The following is a 17,940-nucleotide window of genomic DNA, read 5'->3' as shown; positions in this document are numbered from 1 at the left end:
AAGAATTAAACAATCAAAAATAAATTAAGTAACTGCAGATTGGCCCCGTCTCCAGAGAGATGGTCCGAACGAGGAACTGGAAGACTAAAAGTGGAAGTATCAATCCCCCCAGGATGAGAACAAGAGGTGAAAAGCGTTTCTTCTTTTCTCCAGCTGGGAGTTGGAAACTCTTCTTTATCAGCCCAGCTGCGGTTTGGAACCAGTTCACTTTAAGATGAGAGTTGATATCAGAAAGGAACAGCTTCCTCCTTTTGCCCCTCTGCTGTTTCCTGAAGTCACAAGATAGCCAGTCAACCGCTGCACATGTTTCCGTTTAGATTTACACTTCTGAGTTGGACTCTTGCAGACTCAATTCCACACTTCCTCCTACTTGGTTGCGCTGTGAATCATTGGCCTGAGTGTCTTATTTCTCATTCCCAGCCTGACAGGGTAGTGTGATGCCACATTCTCGCCTCTGCTGCTAGTGGAGACCACGAAAAAGGAACGGAAACCTTTTTGAAGAAGTTCTCTCTCTGCTCTGAAAAAACCTACTCACCCCGTCTAAACTCCTGGGGGACACTTTGTTAAATAACTGTCACCATCTGTTCAGACAGCAGCATCTCACAGGAATAGCGACTGCAACTTTATGCAAGTGTGGGGTATAAGGTAATACACTGCTCCCCCTCTATCTCCTTCAGGCCCCCTGTCCTCGCTGTCCCAGGCCGGAATCGGAATCGATCACTGGGAGCAAGACGAGATAGAGGCAGGAGTCTCTATGGATCGCCCCTGGTCTTTTCTTCTCATTTGTAAGTATCAGTATGTCAGTGGCGGCTAAGGAGTTTTCACAGTAACTTCATTGTTACTACTGATGTAACAAGCCGACTGATATATTTATTGATGGAGCGTTTGATCACAAGATATACTGAGTAATTCTGTCCATGGAATCTTTGCGTTCATTAACAGAGGGATTGAATTGCGTTCATTAACAGAGGGATTGAATTGCGTTCATTAACAGAGGGATTGAATTGCGTTCATTAACAGAGGGATTGAATTGCGTTCATTAACAGAGGGATTGAATTGCGTTCATTAACAGAGGGATTGAATTGTGTTCATTAACAGAGGGATTGAATTGCGTTCATTAACAGAGGGATTGAATTGCGTTCATTAACAGAGGGATTGAATTGCGTTCATTAACAGAGGGATTGAATTGCGTTCATTAACAGAGGGATTGAATTGTGTTCATTAACAGAGGGATTGAATTTAAGAGCCGTGAGGTGATGATGCAGCTGTACAAAACTTTGGTAAGGCCACATTTGGAGTACTGTGTACAGTTCTGGTCGCCTCATTTTAGGAAGGATGTGGAAGCTCTGGAAAAGGTGCAAAGAAGATTTACCAGGATGTTGCCTGGAATGGAGAGTAGGTCTTACAAGGAAAGGTTGAGGGTGCTCGGCCTTTTCTCATTAGAGCGGAGAAGGATGAGGGGCGACTTGATAGAGGTTTATAAGATGATCAGGGGAATAGATAGAGTAGACAGTCAGAGACTTTTTCCCCAGGTGGAACACACCATTACAAGGGGACATAAATTTAAGGTGAAAGGTGGAAGATATAGGAGGGACATCAGAGGTAGGTTCTTTACCCAGAGAGTAGTGGGGGCATGGAATGCACTGCCTGTGGAAGTAGATGAGTCGGAAACATTAGGGACCTTCAAGCAGCTGTTGGATAGGTACATGGATTACGGGAAAATGATATAGTGTAGATTTATTTGTTCTTAAGGGCAGCACGGTAGCATTGTGGATAGCACAATTGCTTCACAGATCCATGGTCCCAGGTTCAATTCCGGCTTGGGTCATTGTCTGTGCGGAGTCTGCACGTCCTCCCCGTGTCTGCGTGGGTTTCCTCCGGGTGCTCCGGTTTCCTCCCACAGTCCAAAGATGTGCGGGTTAGGTGAATTGGCCAATGATAAATTGCCCTTAATGTCCAAATTGCCCTTGGTGTTGGGTGGAGGTGTTGAGTTTGGGTAGGGTGCTCTTTCCAAGAGCTGGTGCAGACTCAAAGGGCCGAATGGCCTCCTTCTGCACTGTAAATTCAATGATAATCTATGATTAATCTAGGACAAAGGTTCGGCACAACATCGTGGGCCGAGGGGCCTGTTCTGTGCTGTATTTTCTATGTTCTATGTTCTATGTACACATATGTTCACAGACACATACATAACCACACACTCTCTTGTACTGATATGTTTTCACACACACATTGTCGCCTTTCACTCAATCTCTCACACGGGGAGACAGTAGCGCAGTGGTATTATAACTGGAATAGTAATACAGAGAACCGGAGGGGGAATTACAAGCACACCTATTCTCTCTGTCTGTCTAACAGACATGCACCGAGAAACGCTCCCTCACACGAACACATATTCTCTCACCCAATTCATCACTCACATGCAGCCAAACACTCCCGCTTTCCTCCCACACGCACTTCACATACACCTTCATATGCATTCGCTCTCTCCACCACATACTCTCTCCCCCACATACTGTCTGTCACATACACTCTCTCCCACACACTCTCTCCCACACACAGTCTCTCGTAGAGGTGACACACACAGTCACACGCAGAGTCACACACTCTCTCCCCCACATACTCACTCCTTCACACACTCTTTCTCACACAGTTTCTCTCATAGCGTGCCACACACAGTCACACACATAGTCACACACTCTCTCGACAACATTCCCACATACTGTCTCTCACACACACACATACCACCTCCCACCACATTCTCCCCCCACACTCTCTCGCACACATTCCAACGCATCACACACTCTCTCCCACACACACTACCACAGAGTCTCATACACGCAGTCAAACTCTCTCCCGCTCTGCCCCCACACACAATCTCTCTCGCATAAACACACCCTCACACACATTCTCTCCCCCACACAGTAACACACACACAGTCACACATTCTTTCCCCCACATGCTCCCTCTCACACACTCCCACACTCTCTGTGATTGTGTGTATAAGAGAGGGAATCTGTCTGGAGTCATTTGTATGTGTGTTTATATATAGGTATGTATGTACAGGTGTGAACTTGTGTGTGTGAGTCTGTTTATGTGTGTATTTGTGCTAGTGTGCGTGTGATTATATTTAAGGAATGAGACAGCCTGCAAAGGATCCCGAGCAGGATTAGCTGTGAACCGGCATCGTATTGTTTAAGGGCAGCCCATACATTATAGCAAAAGGCCCAGGGTAGGCATTCATTAGCAGAAAGGTATTCTTCTATTTGACAATTCCTGTGCTTATATTCCATTGACATTGCTTCCAGTGGTAGCTGAAGCTACAGATATCTGACGTGTGCGAGTGACCGCTGCTTCTAGTACTGAATTGAAATTAGAGGACTTCTCCAAATGGAGGCTAAATGTGACAAGAGATTGCTCCAGAGGTAGAGACGAGTCAATCCACACGTGAACAGCGAGGGTGGATTAATGTTTGAACAGGAAACTTTGCACCCTCGACACACGTCGTTCACACGATAACAATGACAGAACGTTAGAAAGAGGTGGGGGATGGAATTACAGGTAAAACACAGCTTGTAGTAATCGGTAGCAGTGAAGAGATGTGCTGCGGTACCCTCAAGAACTGATGGCCATAGATATGGAAGTCATAGACTTTTCCAAATACCCACATAACTTTCCACCTATCTACCGCCTCTTCCCAACACCCACCTAACGTCAAATATGCACCCATCTTTCCAAATAGCTACCTAACATTCCACCTATGTACCCATCTTTTCAAATACCCACCTAACTTTCCACTGAAACACCCACCTTTACAAATAATTACCTAACTTTCCACCAATAAAACCACTTTCCAAACATCATCCTAACTATTCACCTATCTACCTCCCTTTCCAAACACCTACCTCAATTTCCATCTATACACCCATCTATCCAAATAACCGCCTCATTTTCCACCTATACGCTCATCTATCCAAATACCCATCTAACTTTCCACGTTTACACCCATCTATCCAAATACCCATCTAACTTTCCACCTATACACCCATCTAACCAAATAATCATCTAACTTTCCACCTATACACCCATCTATCCAAATAACCATCTAACTTTCCACCTATACACCCATCTATCCAAATACCCATCTAACTTCTCCACCTATACACCCATCTATTCAAATACCCATCTAACTTTCCAAATGTACACCCATCTATCCAATTAACCATCTAACTTTCCACCTATACACCCATCAAACCAAATTCCCATCTAACTTTCCACCTATACACCCATCTAACCAAATAACCATCTAACTGTCCACCTATACACCCATCTAACCAAATACCCATCTAACCTTCCAACTATACACCCATCTATCCAAATACCCATCTAACTTTCCACCTATACACCCATCTAACCAAGTAACCATCTAACATTGTACCTATACACCCATCTATCCAAATACCCATCTACCTTTCCACCTATACATCCATCTATCCAAATACTCATCTAACGTTCCACCTAAACACCCATCTACCCAAATACCCATCTAACTTTCTACCTATACACCCATCTAACCAAATACCCATCTAACTTTCCACCGATACACCCATCTATCCAAATACCTATCTAACTTTCCACCTATACACCGATCTATCCAAATACCCATCTAACTTTCCACCTATACACCCATCTATCCAAATACCCATCTAACTTTACACCTATACACCAATCTAACCAAATACCCATCTAACTTTCCACCAACACACCCATCTATCCAAATACCCATCTAACTTTCAACCTATACACCCATCTATCCAAATACACATCTAACTTTCCACCTATAGACCCATCTATCCAAATACTCATCTAAATTTCAACCTATACACCCATCTATCCAAATACCCATCTAACTTTCCACCTATACACCCATCTATCCAAATACCAATCTAACTTTCCACCGATACACCGTCTATCCAAATACCCATCTAACGTTCCACCTCTACACTCATCTATCCAAATACCCATCTAACTTTCCACCTATACACCAATCTATCCAAATACCCATCTAAATTTCCACCTATAGACCCATCTATCCAAATACCCATCTAACTTTCCACCTATACACCCATCTAACCAAATACCCATCTAACCTTCCACCTATACACCCATCTATCCAAATACCCATTTAACTTTCCACCTATACACCCATCTATCCAAATATCCATCTAACTTTCCACCTATACATCCATCTACCCAAATACCCATCTAACTTTCCACCTATACATCCATCTATCCAAATAACCATCTAACTTTCCACCTATACACCAATCTATCCAAATACCCATCTACCTTTCCACCTATGCACCCATCTATCCAAATACACATCTAACTTTCCACCTATACACCCATCTATCCACATACCCATCTAACTTTCCACCTATACATCCATCTAACCAAATACCCATCTAACTTTCCACCTGTACACCCACCTAACCAAATAATCATCTAACGTTCCACCTAAACACCCATCTATCCAAATACCCATCTAACTTTCTACCTATACACCCATCTAACCAAATACCCATCTAACTTTCCACCTATACACCCATCTATCCAAATACCCATCTAACTTTCCACCTAGACATCCATCTATCCAAATACCCATCTAACTTTCCACCAATACACCCATCTATCCAAATAATCATCTAACTTTCCACCTATACACCCATCTATCCAAATACCCATCTAACTTTCCACCTAGACATCCATCTATCCAAATACCCATCTAACTTCTCCACCTATACACCCATCTATTCAAATACCCATCTAACTTTCCAAATGTACACCCATCTATCCAAATAACCATCTAACTTTCCACCTATACACACGTCTAACCAAATACCCATCTAACTTTCCACCTATACACCCATCTAACCAAATAACCATCTAACTGTCCACCTATACACCCATCTAACCAAATACCCATCTAACCTTCCAACTATGCACCCATCTATCCAAATACCCATCTACCTTTCCACCTATAAACCCATCTAACCAAGTAACCAACTAACATTGTACCTATACACCCATCTATCCAAATACCCATCTACCTTTCCACCTATACATCCATCTATCCAAATACTCATCTAACGTTCCACCTAAACACCCATCTATCCAAATACCCATCTAACATTCTACCGATACACCCATCTAACCAAATACCCATCTAACTTTCCACCTATACACCCATTTATCCAAATACCCATCTAACTTTCCACCTATACACCCATCTAACCAAAAACACATCTAACTTTCCACCTATACACCCATCTATCCAAATACCCATCTAACTTTCAACCTATCCACCCATCTATCCAAATACCCATCTAACTTTCCACCTATACACCCATCTATCCAAATACCCATCTAAATTTCAACCAATACACCCATCTATCCAAATACCCATCTAACTTTCCACCTATACACCCATCTATCCAAATACCAATCTAACTTTCCACCTATACACCGTCTATCCAAAGACCCATCTAACTTTCCACCTATACACTCATCTATCCAAATACCCATCTAACTTTCCACCTATAGACCCATCTATCCAAAGACCCATCTAACTTTCCACCTATACACCCATCTATCCAAATACCCATGTAACTTTCCACCTATACACCCATCTAACCAAATATCCATCTAACCTTCCACCTATACACCCATCTAACCAAATACCCAACTAACTTTCCACCTATACACCCATCTATCCAAATACCCATCTAACTTTCCACCTATACACCCATCTATCCAAATACCCATCTAACTTTCCACCTATACACCCATGTAACCAAATACCCATCTAACTTTCCACCTATACACCCATCTAGCCAAATACCCATATAACTTTCCACCTATACACCCATCTATCCAAATACCCATCTAACTTTCCACCTATACACCCATCTAATCAAATACCCATCTAACTTTCCACCTCTACACCCATCTATCCAAATACCCATCTAACTTTCCACCTCTACACCCATCTAACCAAATACCCATCTAACTTACCACCTATACACCCATCTATCCAAATACCCATCTAACTTTCCACCTATACACCCATCTAACCAAATATCCATCTAACTTTCCACCTATACACCCATCTATCCAAATACCCATCTAACCTTCCACCTCTTCACCCATCTATCCACATTCCCATCTAACATTCCACCTATACACCCATCTAACCAAATACCCATCTAACTTTCCACCTCTTCACCCATCTATCCACATTCCCATCTAACATTCCACCTATAGACCCATCTAACCAAATATCCATCTATCTTTCCATCTATACACCCATCTATCCAAATAACCACCTAACCTTCCACCTATACACCCATCTAACCAAATACCCACCTAACTTTCCACCTGTACACCCATCTATCCAAATAACCATCTAACCTTCCACCTATACATCCATCTAACCAAATACCCATCTAACTTTCCACCTGTACACCCACCTAACCAAATAATCATCTAACGCTCCACCTAAACACCCATCTATCCAAATACCCATCTAACTTTCTACCTATACACCCATCTAACCAAATACCCATCTAACTTTCCACCTATACACCAATCTATCCAAATACCCATCTACCTTTCCACCTATGCACCCATCTATCCAAATACACATCTAACTTTCCACCTATACACCCATCTATCCACATACCCATCTAACTTTCCACCTATACATCCATCTAACCAAATACCCATCTAACTTTCCACCTGTACACCCACCTAACCAAATAATCATCTAACGTTCCACCTAAACACCCATCTATCCAAATACCCATCTAACTTTCTACCTATACACCCATCTAACCAAATACCCATCTAACTTTCCACCTATACACCCATCTATCCAAATACCCATCTAACTTTCCACCTAGACATCCATCTATCCAAATACCCATCTAACATTCCACCAATACACCCATCTATCCAAATAATCATCTAACTTTCCACCTATACACCCATCTATCCAAATACCCATCTAACTTTCCACCTAGACATCCATCTATCCAAATACCCATCTAACTTCTCCACCTATACACCCATCTATTCAAATACCCATCTAACTTTCCAAATGTACACCCATCTATCCAAATAACCATCTAACTTTCCACCTATACACACGTCTAACCAAATACCCATCTAACTTTCCACCTATACACCCATCTAACCAAATAACCATCTAACTGTCCACCTATACACCCATCTAACCAAATACCCATCTAACCTTCCAACTATGCACCCATCTATCCAAATACCCATCTACCTTTCCACCTATAAACCCATCTAACCAAGTAACCAACTAACATTGTACCTATACACCCATCTATCCAAATACCCATCTACCTTTCCACCTATACATCCATCTATCCAAATACTCATCTAACGTTCCACCTAAACACCCATCTATCCAAATACCCATCTAACATTCTACCGATACACCCATCTAACCAAATACCCATCTAACTTTCCACCTATACACCCATTTATCCAAATACCCATCTAACTTTCCACCTATACACCCATCTAACCAAAAACACATCTAACTTTCCACCTATACACCCATCTATCCAAATACCCATCTAACTTTCAACCTATCCACCCATCTATCCAAATACCCATCTAACTTTCCACCTATACACCCATCTATCCAAATACCCATCTAAATTTCAACCAATACACCCATCTATCCAAATACCCATCTAACTTTCCACCTATACACCCATCTATCCAAATACCAATCTAACTTTCCACCTATACACCGTCTATCCAAAGACCCATCTAACTTTCCACCTATACACTCATCTATCCAAATACCCATCTAACTTTCCACCTATAGACCCATCTATCCAAAGACCCATCTAACTTTCCACCTATACACCCATCTATCCAAATACCCATGTAACTTTCCACCTATACACCCATCTAACCAAATATCCATCTAACCTTCCACCTATACACCCATCTAACCAAATACCCAACTAACTTTCCACCTATACACCCATCTATCCAAATACCCATCTAACTTTCCACCTATACACCCATCTATCCAAATACCCATCTAACTTTCCACCTATACACCCATGTAACCAAATACCCATCTAACTTTCCACCTATACACCCATCTAGCCAAATACCCATATAACTTTCCACCTATACACCCATCTATCCAAATACCCATCTAACTTTCCACCTATACACCCATCTAATCAAATACCCATCTAACTTTCCACCTCTACACCCATCTATCCAAATACCCATCTAACTTTCCACCTCTACACCCATCTAACCAAATACCCATCTAACTTACCACCTATACACCCATCTATCCAAATACCCATCTAACTTTCCACCTATACACCCATCTAACCAAATATCCATCTAACTTTCCACCTATACACCCATCTATCCAAATACCCATCTAACCTTCCACCTCTTCACCCATCTATCCACATTCCCATCTAACATTCCACCTATACACCCATCTAACCAAATACCCATCTAACTTTCCACCTCTTCACCCATCTATCCACATTCCCATCTAACATTCCACCTATAGACCCATCTAACCAAATATCCATCTATCTTTCCATCTATACACCCATCTATCCAAATAACCACCTAACCTTCCACCTATACACCCATCTAACCAAATACCCACCTAACTTTCCACCTGTACACCCATCTATCCAAATAACCATCTAACCTTCCACCTATACATCCATCTAACCAAATACCCATCTAACTTTCCACCTGTACACCCACCTAACCAAATAATCATCTAACGCTCCACCTAAACACCCATCTATCCAAATACCCATCTAACTTTCTACCTATACACCCATCTAACCAAATACCCATCTAACTTTCCACCTATACACCCATCTATCCAAATACCCATCTAACTTTCCACCTAGACATCCATCTATCCAAATACCCATCTAACTTTCCACCAATACACCCATCTATCCAAATAATCATCTAACTTTCCACCTATACACCCATCTATCCAAATACCCATCTAACTTTCCACCTAGACATCCATCTATCCAAATACCCATCTAACCTCTCCACCTACACACCCATCTATTCAAATACCCATCTAACTTTCCAAATGTACACCCATCTATCCAAATAACCATCTAACTTTCCACCTATACACACGTCTAACCAAATACCCATCTAACTTTCCACCTATACACCCATCTAACCAAATAACCATCTAACTGTCCACCTATACACCCATCTAACCAAATACCCATCTAACCTTCCAACTATGCACCCATCTATCCAAATACCCATCTACCTTTCCACCTATAAACCCATCTAACCAAGTAACCAACTAACATTGTACCTATACACCCATCTATCCAAATACCCATCTACCTTTCCACCTATACATCCATCTATCCAAATACTCATCTAACGTTCCACCTAAACACCCATCTATCCAAATACCCATCTAACATTCTACCGATACACCCATCTAACCAAATACCCATCTAACTTTCCACCTATACACCCATTTATCCAAATACCCATCTAACTTTCCACCTATACACCCATCTAACCAAAAACACATCTAACTTTCCACCTATACACCCATCTATCCAAATACCCATCTAACTTTCAACCTATCCACCCATCTATCCAAATACCCATCTAACTTTCCACCTATACACCCATCTATCCAAATACCCATCTAAATTTCAACCAATACACCCATCTATCCAAATACCCATCTAACTTTCCACCTATACACCCATCTATCCAAATACCAATCTAACTTTCCCTCTATACACCGTCTATCCAAATACCCATCTAACTTTCCACCTATACACTCATCTATCCAAATACCCATCTAACTTTCCACCTATAGACCCATCTATCCAAAGACCCATCTAACTTTCCACCTATACACCCATCTATCCAAATACCCATGTAACTTTCCACCTATACACCCATCTAACCAAATATCCATCTAACCTTCCACCTATACACCCATCTAACCAAATACCCATCTAACTTTCCACCTATACACCCATCTATCCAAATACCCATCTAACTTTCCACCTATACACCCATCTATCCAAATACCCATCTAACTTTCCACCTATACACCCATCTTACCAAATAACCATCTAACTTTCCACCTATACACCCATCTAGCCAAATACCCATATAACCTTCCACCTATACACCCATCTATCCAAATACCCATCTAACTTTCCACCTATACACCCATCTAATCAAATACCCATCTAACTTTCCACCTCTACACCCATCTATCCAAATACCCATCTAACTTTCCACCTCTACACCCATCTAACCAAATACCCATCTAACTTACCACCTATACACCCATCTATCCAAATACCCATCTAACTTTCCACCTATACACCCATCTAACCAAATATCCATCTAACTTTCCACCTATACACCCATCTATCCAAATACCCATCTAACCTTCCACCTCTTCACCCATCTATCCACATTCCCATCTAACATTCCACCTATACACCCATCTAACCAAATACCCATCTAACTTTCCACCTCTTCACCCATCTATCCACATTCCCATCTAACATTCCACCTATAGACCCATCTAACCAAATATCCATCTATCTTTCCACCTATACACCCATCTATCCAAATAACCATCTAACCTTCCACCTATACACCCATCTAACTAAATACCCACCTAACTTTCCACCTGTACACCCATCTATCCAAATAACCATCTAACCTTCCACCTATACACCCATCTAACCAAATACCCACCTAACTTTCCACCTGTACACCCATCTATCCAAATAACCATCTAACCTTCCACCTATACACCCATCTAACCAAATACCCACCTAACTTTCCACCTATACACCCATCTAACCAAATAACCATCTAACCTTCCACCTATACACCCATCTAACCAAATACCCACCTAACTTTCCACCTGTACATCCATCTATCCAAATACCCATCTTAACTTTCCACCTATACACCCATCTAACCAAATAACCATCTAACTTTCCACCTATACATCCATCTATCCAAATACCCATCTAACTTTCCATTTAAACACCCACCTTTCCAAATGCCTACATAACTACCTACCCACCTAATGGGCGGCACGGTAGCACAGTGGTTAGCAATGCTGCCTTACAACGCCAAATACGCGGGTTTGATTCCCGGCTTCAGGAACTGTCTGTGCGGAGTATGCACGTTCTCCCCGTCTGCATGGATTTCCTCTTGGTGCTCCGGTTTTCCTCCCAAATGTCCCAATATACCTGCTTGTTAGATTAATTGGATATTCTGAGTTCTCCCTCAGTGTATCCGAACAGGATTTGGTGTGTGGTGATGAATGGATTTTCACAGCAAATCCATGACTTAACTTCATAAGTACGCCTTCTTATGACACTAATACAGGTTATAGATTAAATTAACTTTCCACCTATATATCTACATTTTCAAATACCTATTTAACTTTCCACCTGTCCACCCACCTTTCCAAACACCGAGCCAACGTTCCACAGATATAACTATTCCAAATGCCTGCCTACCTTTGCACTGATATACCTAACTTTCCGGGTGTCTGACGATCTTTCCACTTCCCTATCTCCCGTTACAGCCACAAATTCATAAGTATAATGCTCGGAAGCTACCGCCATCGAATCCTGGAGGTGTGGGGGTCGGTGTTATTGAGGTGTCGGGTACCTCTTCGTCCGGATTAGGGCCTGCAGAACGTCACACTTGCATCCAGTCTGGTCTCTGCATTCTTTAAACAAATATCACCTCCAAGTAAACACCGCGTCCAGAGCTTCAATGGGCCGACAGTGTTTTCCTCAAATGTCAGCCAGGCGGAGTGCATTTCCCGTACCAGCCTCCCCGAACAGGCGCCGGAATGTGGCGACTAGGGGCTTTTCACAGTAACTTCATTTGAAGCCTACTTGTGACAATAAGCTATTTTCATATTTTCATATTTCATTTCTTTTTTAGCAAACTCTTTCTGAGATTGAACATAATCCACTGCCGACAGCCACAGTTTAGGGCGGATGTCAGGTGAATGGGGAGGGTTCAGAATGTTTCGAAGGTTGGGGGTTGGGAGTTCGAGTTTTAGTTTGGGAAAGCTGAAATTGCTCTACTTGAAAAAAATGGGCTGAAGATAGATTTGACAGAAGTGTGCAAAAGTATAAGAAGTTTGGTTGAGGTAGACGAAGAAAATATGTTAAATGCTGAAGACACAAGGACCAGATTCTCAGTAAAAGGTACCGCGCGATTCCGAGTTTTTAATTCATTGAGTTTAGTAACCTGCAACTCACTGCACACGAGGCTGGTAGATGGGGATGTCATGGATGATGCTGAAAGGAAATTGAATGGGCCCTTGAAGAAAATACTCCTACATTTCGCTGGGGCGAGTGACTGGGGGAAAAGGAATGAATTGGGTCTCTCTATGAAGTCCCATCCTGGGCTCAGTGACCGAAAATGGCATTGTTCTCTCCCAGAAATGACTATGTACCTCTTTGATTCAAAACACACTGCCCTCATTAACTCCCTCCACTGCTACCAGAGAACGCAATTGAATTATTAAACCTTAATTTGTCTCAAAATCAAATCCTTGCAGACTACAATTTGAAACATGGGACAATTCATTTTGTCTGGATGAATGACTCTTAAACTGGCCCACACTCCCCGCCCACATCACCCAACCCTCGACCCCCACAAATAAGAATTTGACTCGCCGTTCGTTATTATATTCACATGAGCTTTTCAACATTTGAAAATCTCCTTTTTTTCCGGCATCATTATGATGTGTGGCAGAAACCTTAAGAGTTTTGACAAGCAACCAGATCTGGGCGTACACGTCAACTGGCCAACGAAAGTGGTAACGCTGTTGTAGAATGTAGTCAAGAAGGCATACGGCATACATGCCTTCATCGAACTGGACTTCCTTATAATAATTTGCAGGTTGCAGCTGTCTAGATCCTGAGTTAGGCCACTCTTTGGATTTGGTGTTCAATACTGTCGCCACACTACCAGAAGGATGCGGAGGCTTTGGTGAGGGTACAGCATAGGTATACCAATGTGTTGCCTGGTTATGGAGGGCGTTAGCTATGAGGAGAGGTTTGATGAACTAGGTTTCTTCTCACTGGCCCGATGGAGGTTGATGGGGGACCTGATGAAGATAACAAATTTTTGAAGGGCATGCACAGAGTCAGAAGCTTTTTAACCAGGGTGGAAGAGTCAATTACTAGGGGAGATAGGTTTAAGGTGCGACCGGCAAGGCTTAGAGCAGATGTGCGAGGGAAGTGCTTTCCACAGAGGGTAGTGGGTACCTGGAACTCACTGCGGGAGGACGTGGTAGGAGCACGTACGATAGTGACGTTGAAGGGGCGACTTGACAAACACAAGAATTGATGGGAATAGAGGGATACGGACACCAGAAATGTAGAATATTTTAGGCATGACGGGCAGCATGGCCAGCGCAGGCTTGAAGGGCCGAATGGCCTGTTCCTATGCTGTACTTTTCTTTGCCCTTTGTATGCGGAAAACGGAAATTTCACGATTCCTCTTTGATCCCTCAACAGCGAAAGTGCCCTTTCCATTCTCTATTCTAGATTGAGTCACTGCAGATCTTTAATTCCCTCCTGATATTAATCATCCTTTACAATGCCTCTTCATGTCCTGTTGACCGCAAAAATTGTCAGTTTTAATTTTCATTGCAAGGAAATGCAAAATATAGATTCAGAAAGTCAACCACAGGGATGTATCGATCAGTGAGTCATCTGGTTATTGGTGCTCATTAAAAGCCTCTCAAGCTCCCTTTTATTTTACTTCTCATCTTTGGGCACGAAGGTGCAAGTTGTCCTGGCCAATCTACCTAACCCAGATATCTTTGGACTGTGGGTCGAACGGGAGAACCCGGAAGAAACCCGTGCAGAGACGGCAATAACGTGCAAACAAATCACAGACAGTGACCCAAACCGGGTATCGAACCTGAGACCCTGGTGCTGCGAGGCAACAGTGCTAAACACTGTGCCACCGTGGAGTACCAACCTTCTGCCTTGTGATGTAACTGGTCTGTACATCAGCTACCCGTTGTTTGAAGGCCTAATATTATCCCTTTACTCTTTTATAATAATGAGAATAATAATAATCTTTACTTTCACAAGTAGGTTTACATTAACACTGCAATGAAGTTACTGTGAAAAAGCCCTCGTCGCCACATTCCGGCGCCTGTTCGGGTACACAGAGGGAGAATTCAGAATGTCCAATTCACCCAACAAGCACGTGTTTGCGGACTTGTGGGAACAAACCGGAGCACCCGGAGGAAACCCACGCAGACACGGGGAGAAGGTGCAGACTCCGCACAGACTGTGACCAAAGCCGGGAATCAAACCCGGGACCCTGGCGCTGTGAAGCAACAGTGATAATCACTATGCTAGAGTGCCGCCCTTGTGGCTGTTCCTTGCATTTTATCTGGGACAGATTCTTGTTCTAACCATTGTGATTAGCCCACATCCAATAATTATTCTCATCTTTGCTCTCAGTAAATAATGAACATATGATACAGTTGATGGAGGAGACCATTCGGCCCATAGGGCCTGGCGTTCCATTCAATGTGGTCATGGTTTAGCTAGATTTTGAACTCCATTTTCCCGCCCTCTACCCGTATCGCTTATTTTCCCAAAACGCCAATAATCTGCCTATCCCCGCCTGAAATCAATTCGGCAATGGAGATTTAACAACCTTCTGGAGCAGATAATTCTAAAGTTTCACAACCCTCTGCGTTAACTAATGCCTCCTTATCTCAATGCTACACGAACTGTGCTTCCTCCTGAGGCTGAGTCCCGTGTTCTCGATTACCCCACCAGAGGAAACAACAAGAGATACCCGATCATCATCGGAAGCTTAAATGTTTCAGTGAGGTGGCCTGTCATTCTACTAAACTTCATAGAATATTGTGCAATTTACTCAGCGTCACATGATACGGAAATCCACTCATCCATGGGTTAAGTTTCGTGAAACTTGGCTGTCCAGCCTCTAATGTAAGCAGACCTTTTCCGAATGATGAGTACTTCACATGGTACTCCAGAGACAACCTGGACCTGACTTTGTACAAATGTACCAAATCTTCTCTTGTCTTTTACTCAAATCCATTTAATCTCACGTGTTCCTTATCTAGAACGGTTCTAATGCTGAATATATTGTGATCATTGTTCCTCAGATTCCTTCCAGGTAATATATGCGACACTTGCCCCAATTTTTTACATGGGAATGGCTGTTTTTCTTTGTTTTATAACTTATTGTCACAAGTAGGCTTCAATGAAGTTACTGTGAAAAGCCCCTAGTCGGCACATTCCGGCACCTGTTGCAAGAGGCCGGTCCGGAAATTGAACCCACGCTGCTGGCATTGTTCTGCATCACAAGCCAGCTGTTTAGCCCAGTGTGCTAAACCAGCCCTAGCACTTGGCTGAAAACATGTTGGTCAACTAATGTCGCCACTGCTTTTGCTCCTGACTTTTCCAATGAAAAAAGAACAAAGAACGGTACAGCACAGGAGCAAGTCCTTCAGCCCTCCAAGCCCACGCCGAACATGACGCCCGCCTCACTTAAAACCTTCTAATCTTCCGGGGTCCGCATCCCCTTATTCCCATCTTATTCATGTATTTGTAAAGACGCCTCTTAAACGTCCCTTTCGTCCCTGCTTCCAACACGTCTCGAAAAGCGAGTTCCAGGCACCCCCTACCCTCTGTGTAAAAAACAACTTCTCTCGCACATCCCCTCTCAACTTTGCCATTCGCACTTTAAACCTCTATCTCCTTGTAATTAATTCTTCCACCCTGGTAAATGTTTTTGGGAGCATCCGCTCTGTCCCTCATACTTTTGTAGCATCTGTGGGGAAAGAACGGAGCTAATGTTTTGAGTCTAGAAGCGTCTTTGGCAAAGCTTATCCCCCCATTCCTCCCATCAGACTGGAACTGAAATTTCGGTATTTAGTCATCATAAACGCTTTCTTATTATAGAAACACCGACAATACCAGCTGGAGTAGGCCATTCAGTCCTTCTAGCCTGTTCCCTATATCCCACCAAGATTTAACCCTGCACAATTTCCTGTGTTTATCTCAACCAAATAGATGTAGGCCAATGTTAGCAAACTGCCAACGGGCTACCAGAGACCTGTTGCTATCGACGCGTTCTTATTGCATTATTTCTCAAAGGAACATTGAAGCAAAGGTTGTTAATTAGTCTGGCCTAATCTGCACGGTCATAAAATCGTCTGCTGCTACAAGAATTCCCCACTTTCCCCACGTCCCTTAATGTCATGGGTATCCACACATCCATCGAAATCCGACTCTGATTGATTGGCATTCAATATCCCTTGGGATGGAATGGGTGGGGGGATTCTAAAGATGCACCACCTTCTAAGTGAAAACATTCCTTCGCACCTCAGTATTAAATGACCTGCCCCTTATTTCGAGTGGTTTTGGACCCAGCCGCAAAAGCGAAAGGGGACGATGCGCATGTTCCCAGTCATGACATGTAAGAAGTTTTGACAATGAGCTCAGATCACCCAAGTACGCCAAAATACGCCTAATGTCTTGCAACCAAAGAATTGCGACAGTGCTGAAGGAGGCAATTCGGCCCATCGAGTCTGCACCGAACCTTTTAATGTGCGCCTTCCTCGGCCCACTCCAGCGCCCAATCGATAATTGCCTCTCAGAAGACAATCAGGTAATATAGTAAATACCAGAAAGCTTTAGAATACTGACAGGTAGAGGGATCTGAGTGCACTGGTCGACAGGTCACTGAATGTGTCAAGGCAGGTGGAGAAAGAAGTCCAGAAGGCATACGGCA

General features: G+C 42.9%; 1 protein-coding gene across 2 annotated transcripts in view; it reads left to right on the top strand.

The window, feature by feature from the left end:
* Window positions 1-390: 390 nt before the first annotated feature.
* The window catches only part of LOC140405771 (Fc receptor-like protein 5), a 79,264-nt gene continuing 61,714 nt past the window's right edge, over window positions 391-17,940 (top strand). The window contains exon 1 of one of the 2 annotated variants that reach the window (XM_072494203.1): window positions 391-785. In XM_072494203.1, the coding sequence (XP_072350304.1) occupies window positions 755-785 (31 nt within the window). In that variant the 5' untranslated portion in view covers window positions 391-754. The remainder of the gene's footprint in view (window positions 786-17,940) is intronic. The other variant, XM_072494204.1, reaches the window with a different exon arrangement.

Source organism: Scyliorhinus torazame, unplaced genomic scaffold, assembly GCF_047496885.1.
Source record: "Scyliorhinus torazame isolate Kashiwa2021f unplaced genomic scaffold, sScyTor2.1 scaffold_211, whole genome shotgun sequence".
In the NCBI taxonomy this organism is placed as follows: domain Eukaryota; kingdom Metazoa; phylum Chordata; class Chondrichthyes; order Carcharhiniformes; family Scyliorhinidae; genus Scyliorhinus; species Scyliorhinus torazame.
Note: the sequence above shows the minus strand (reverse complement) of the source record. Positions and strands in the feature narration are given on the sequence as shown.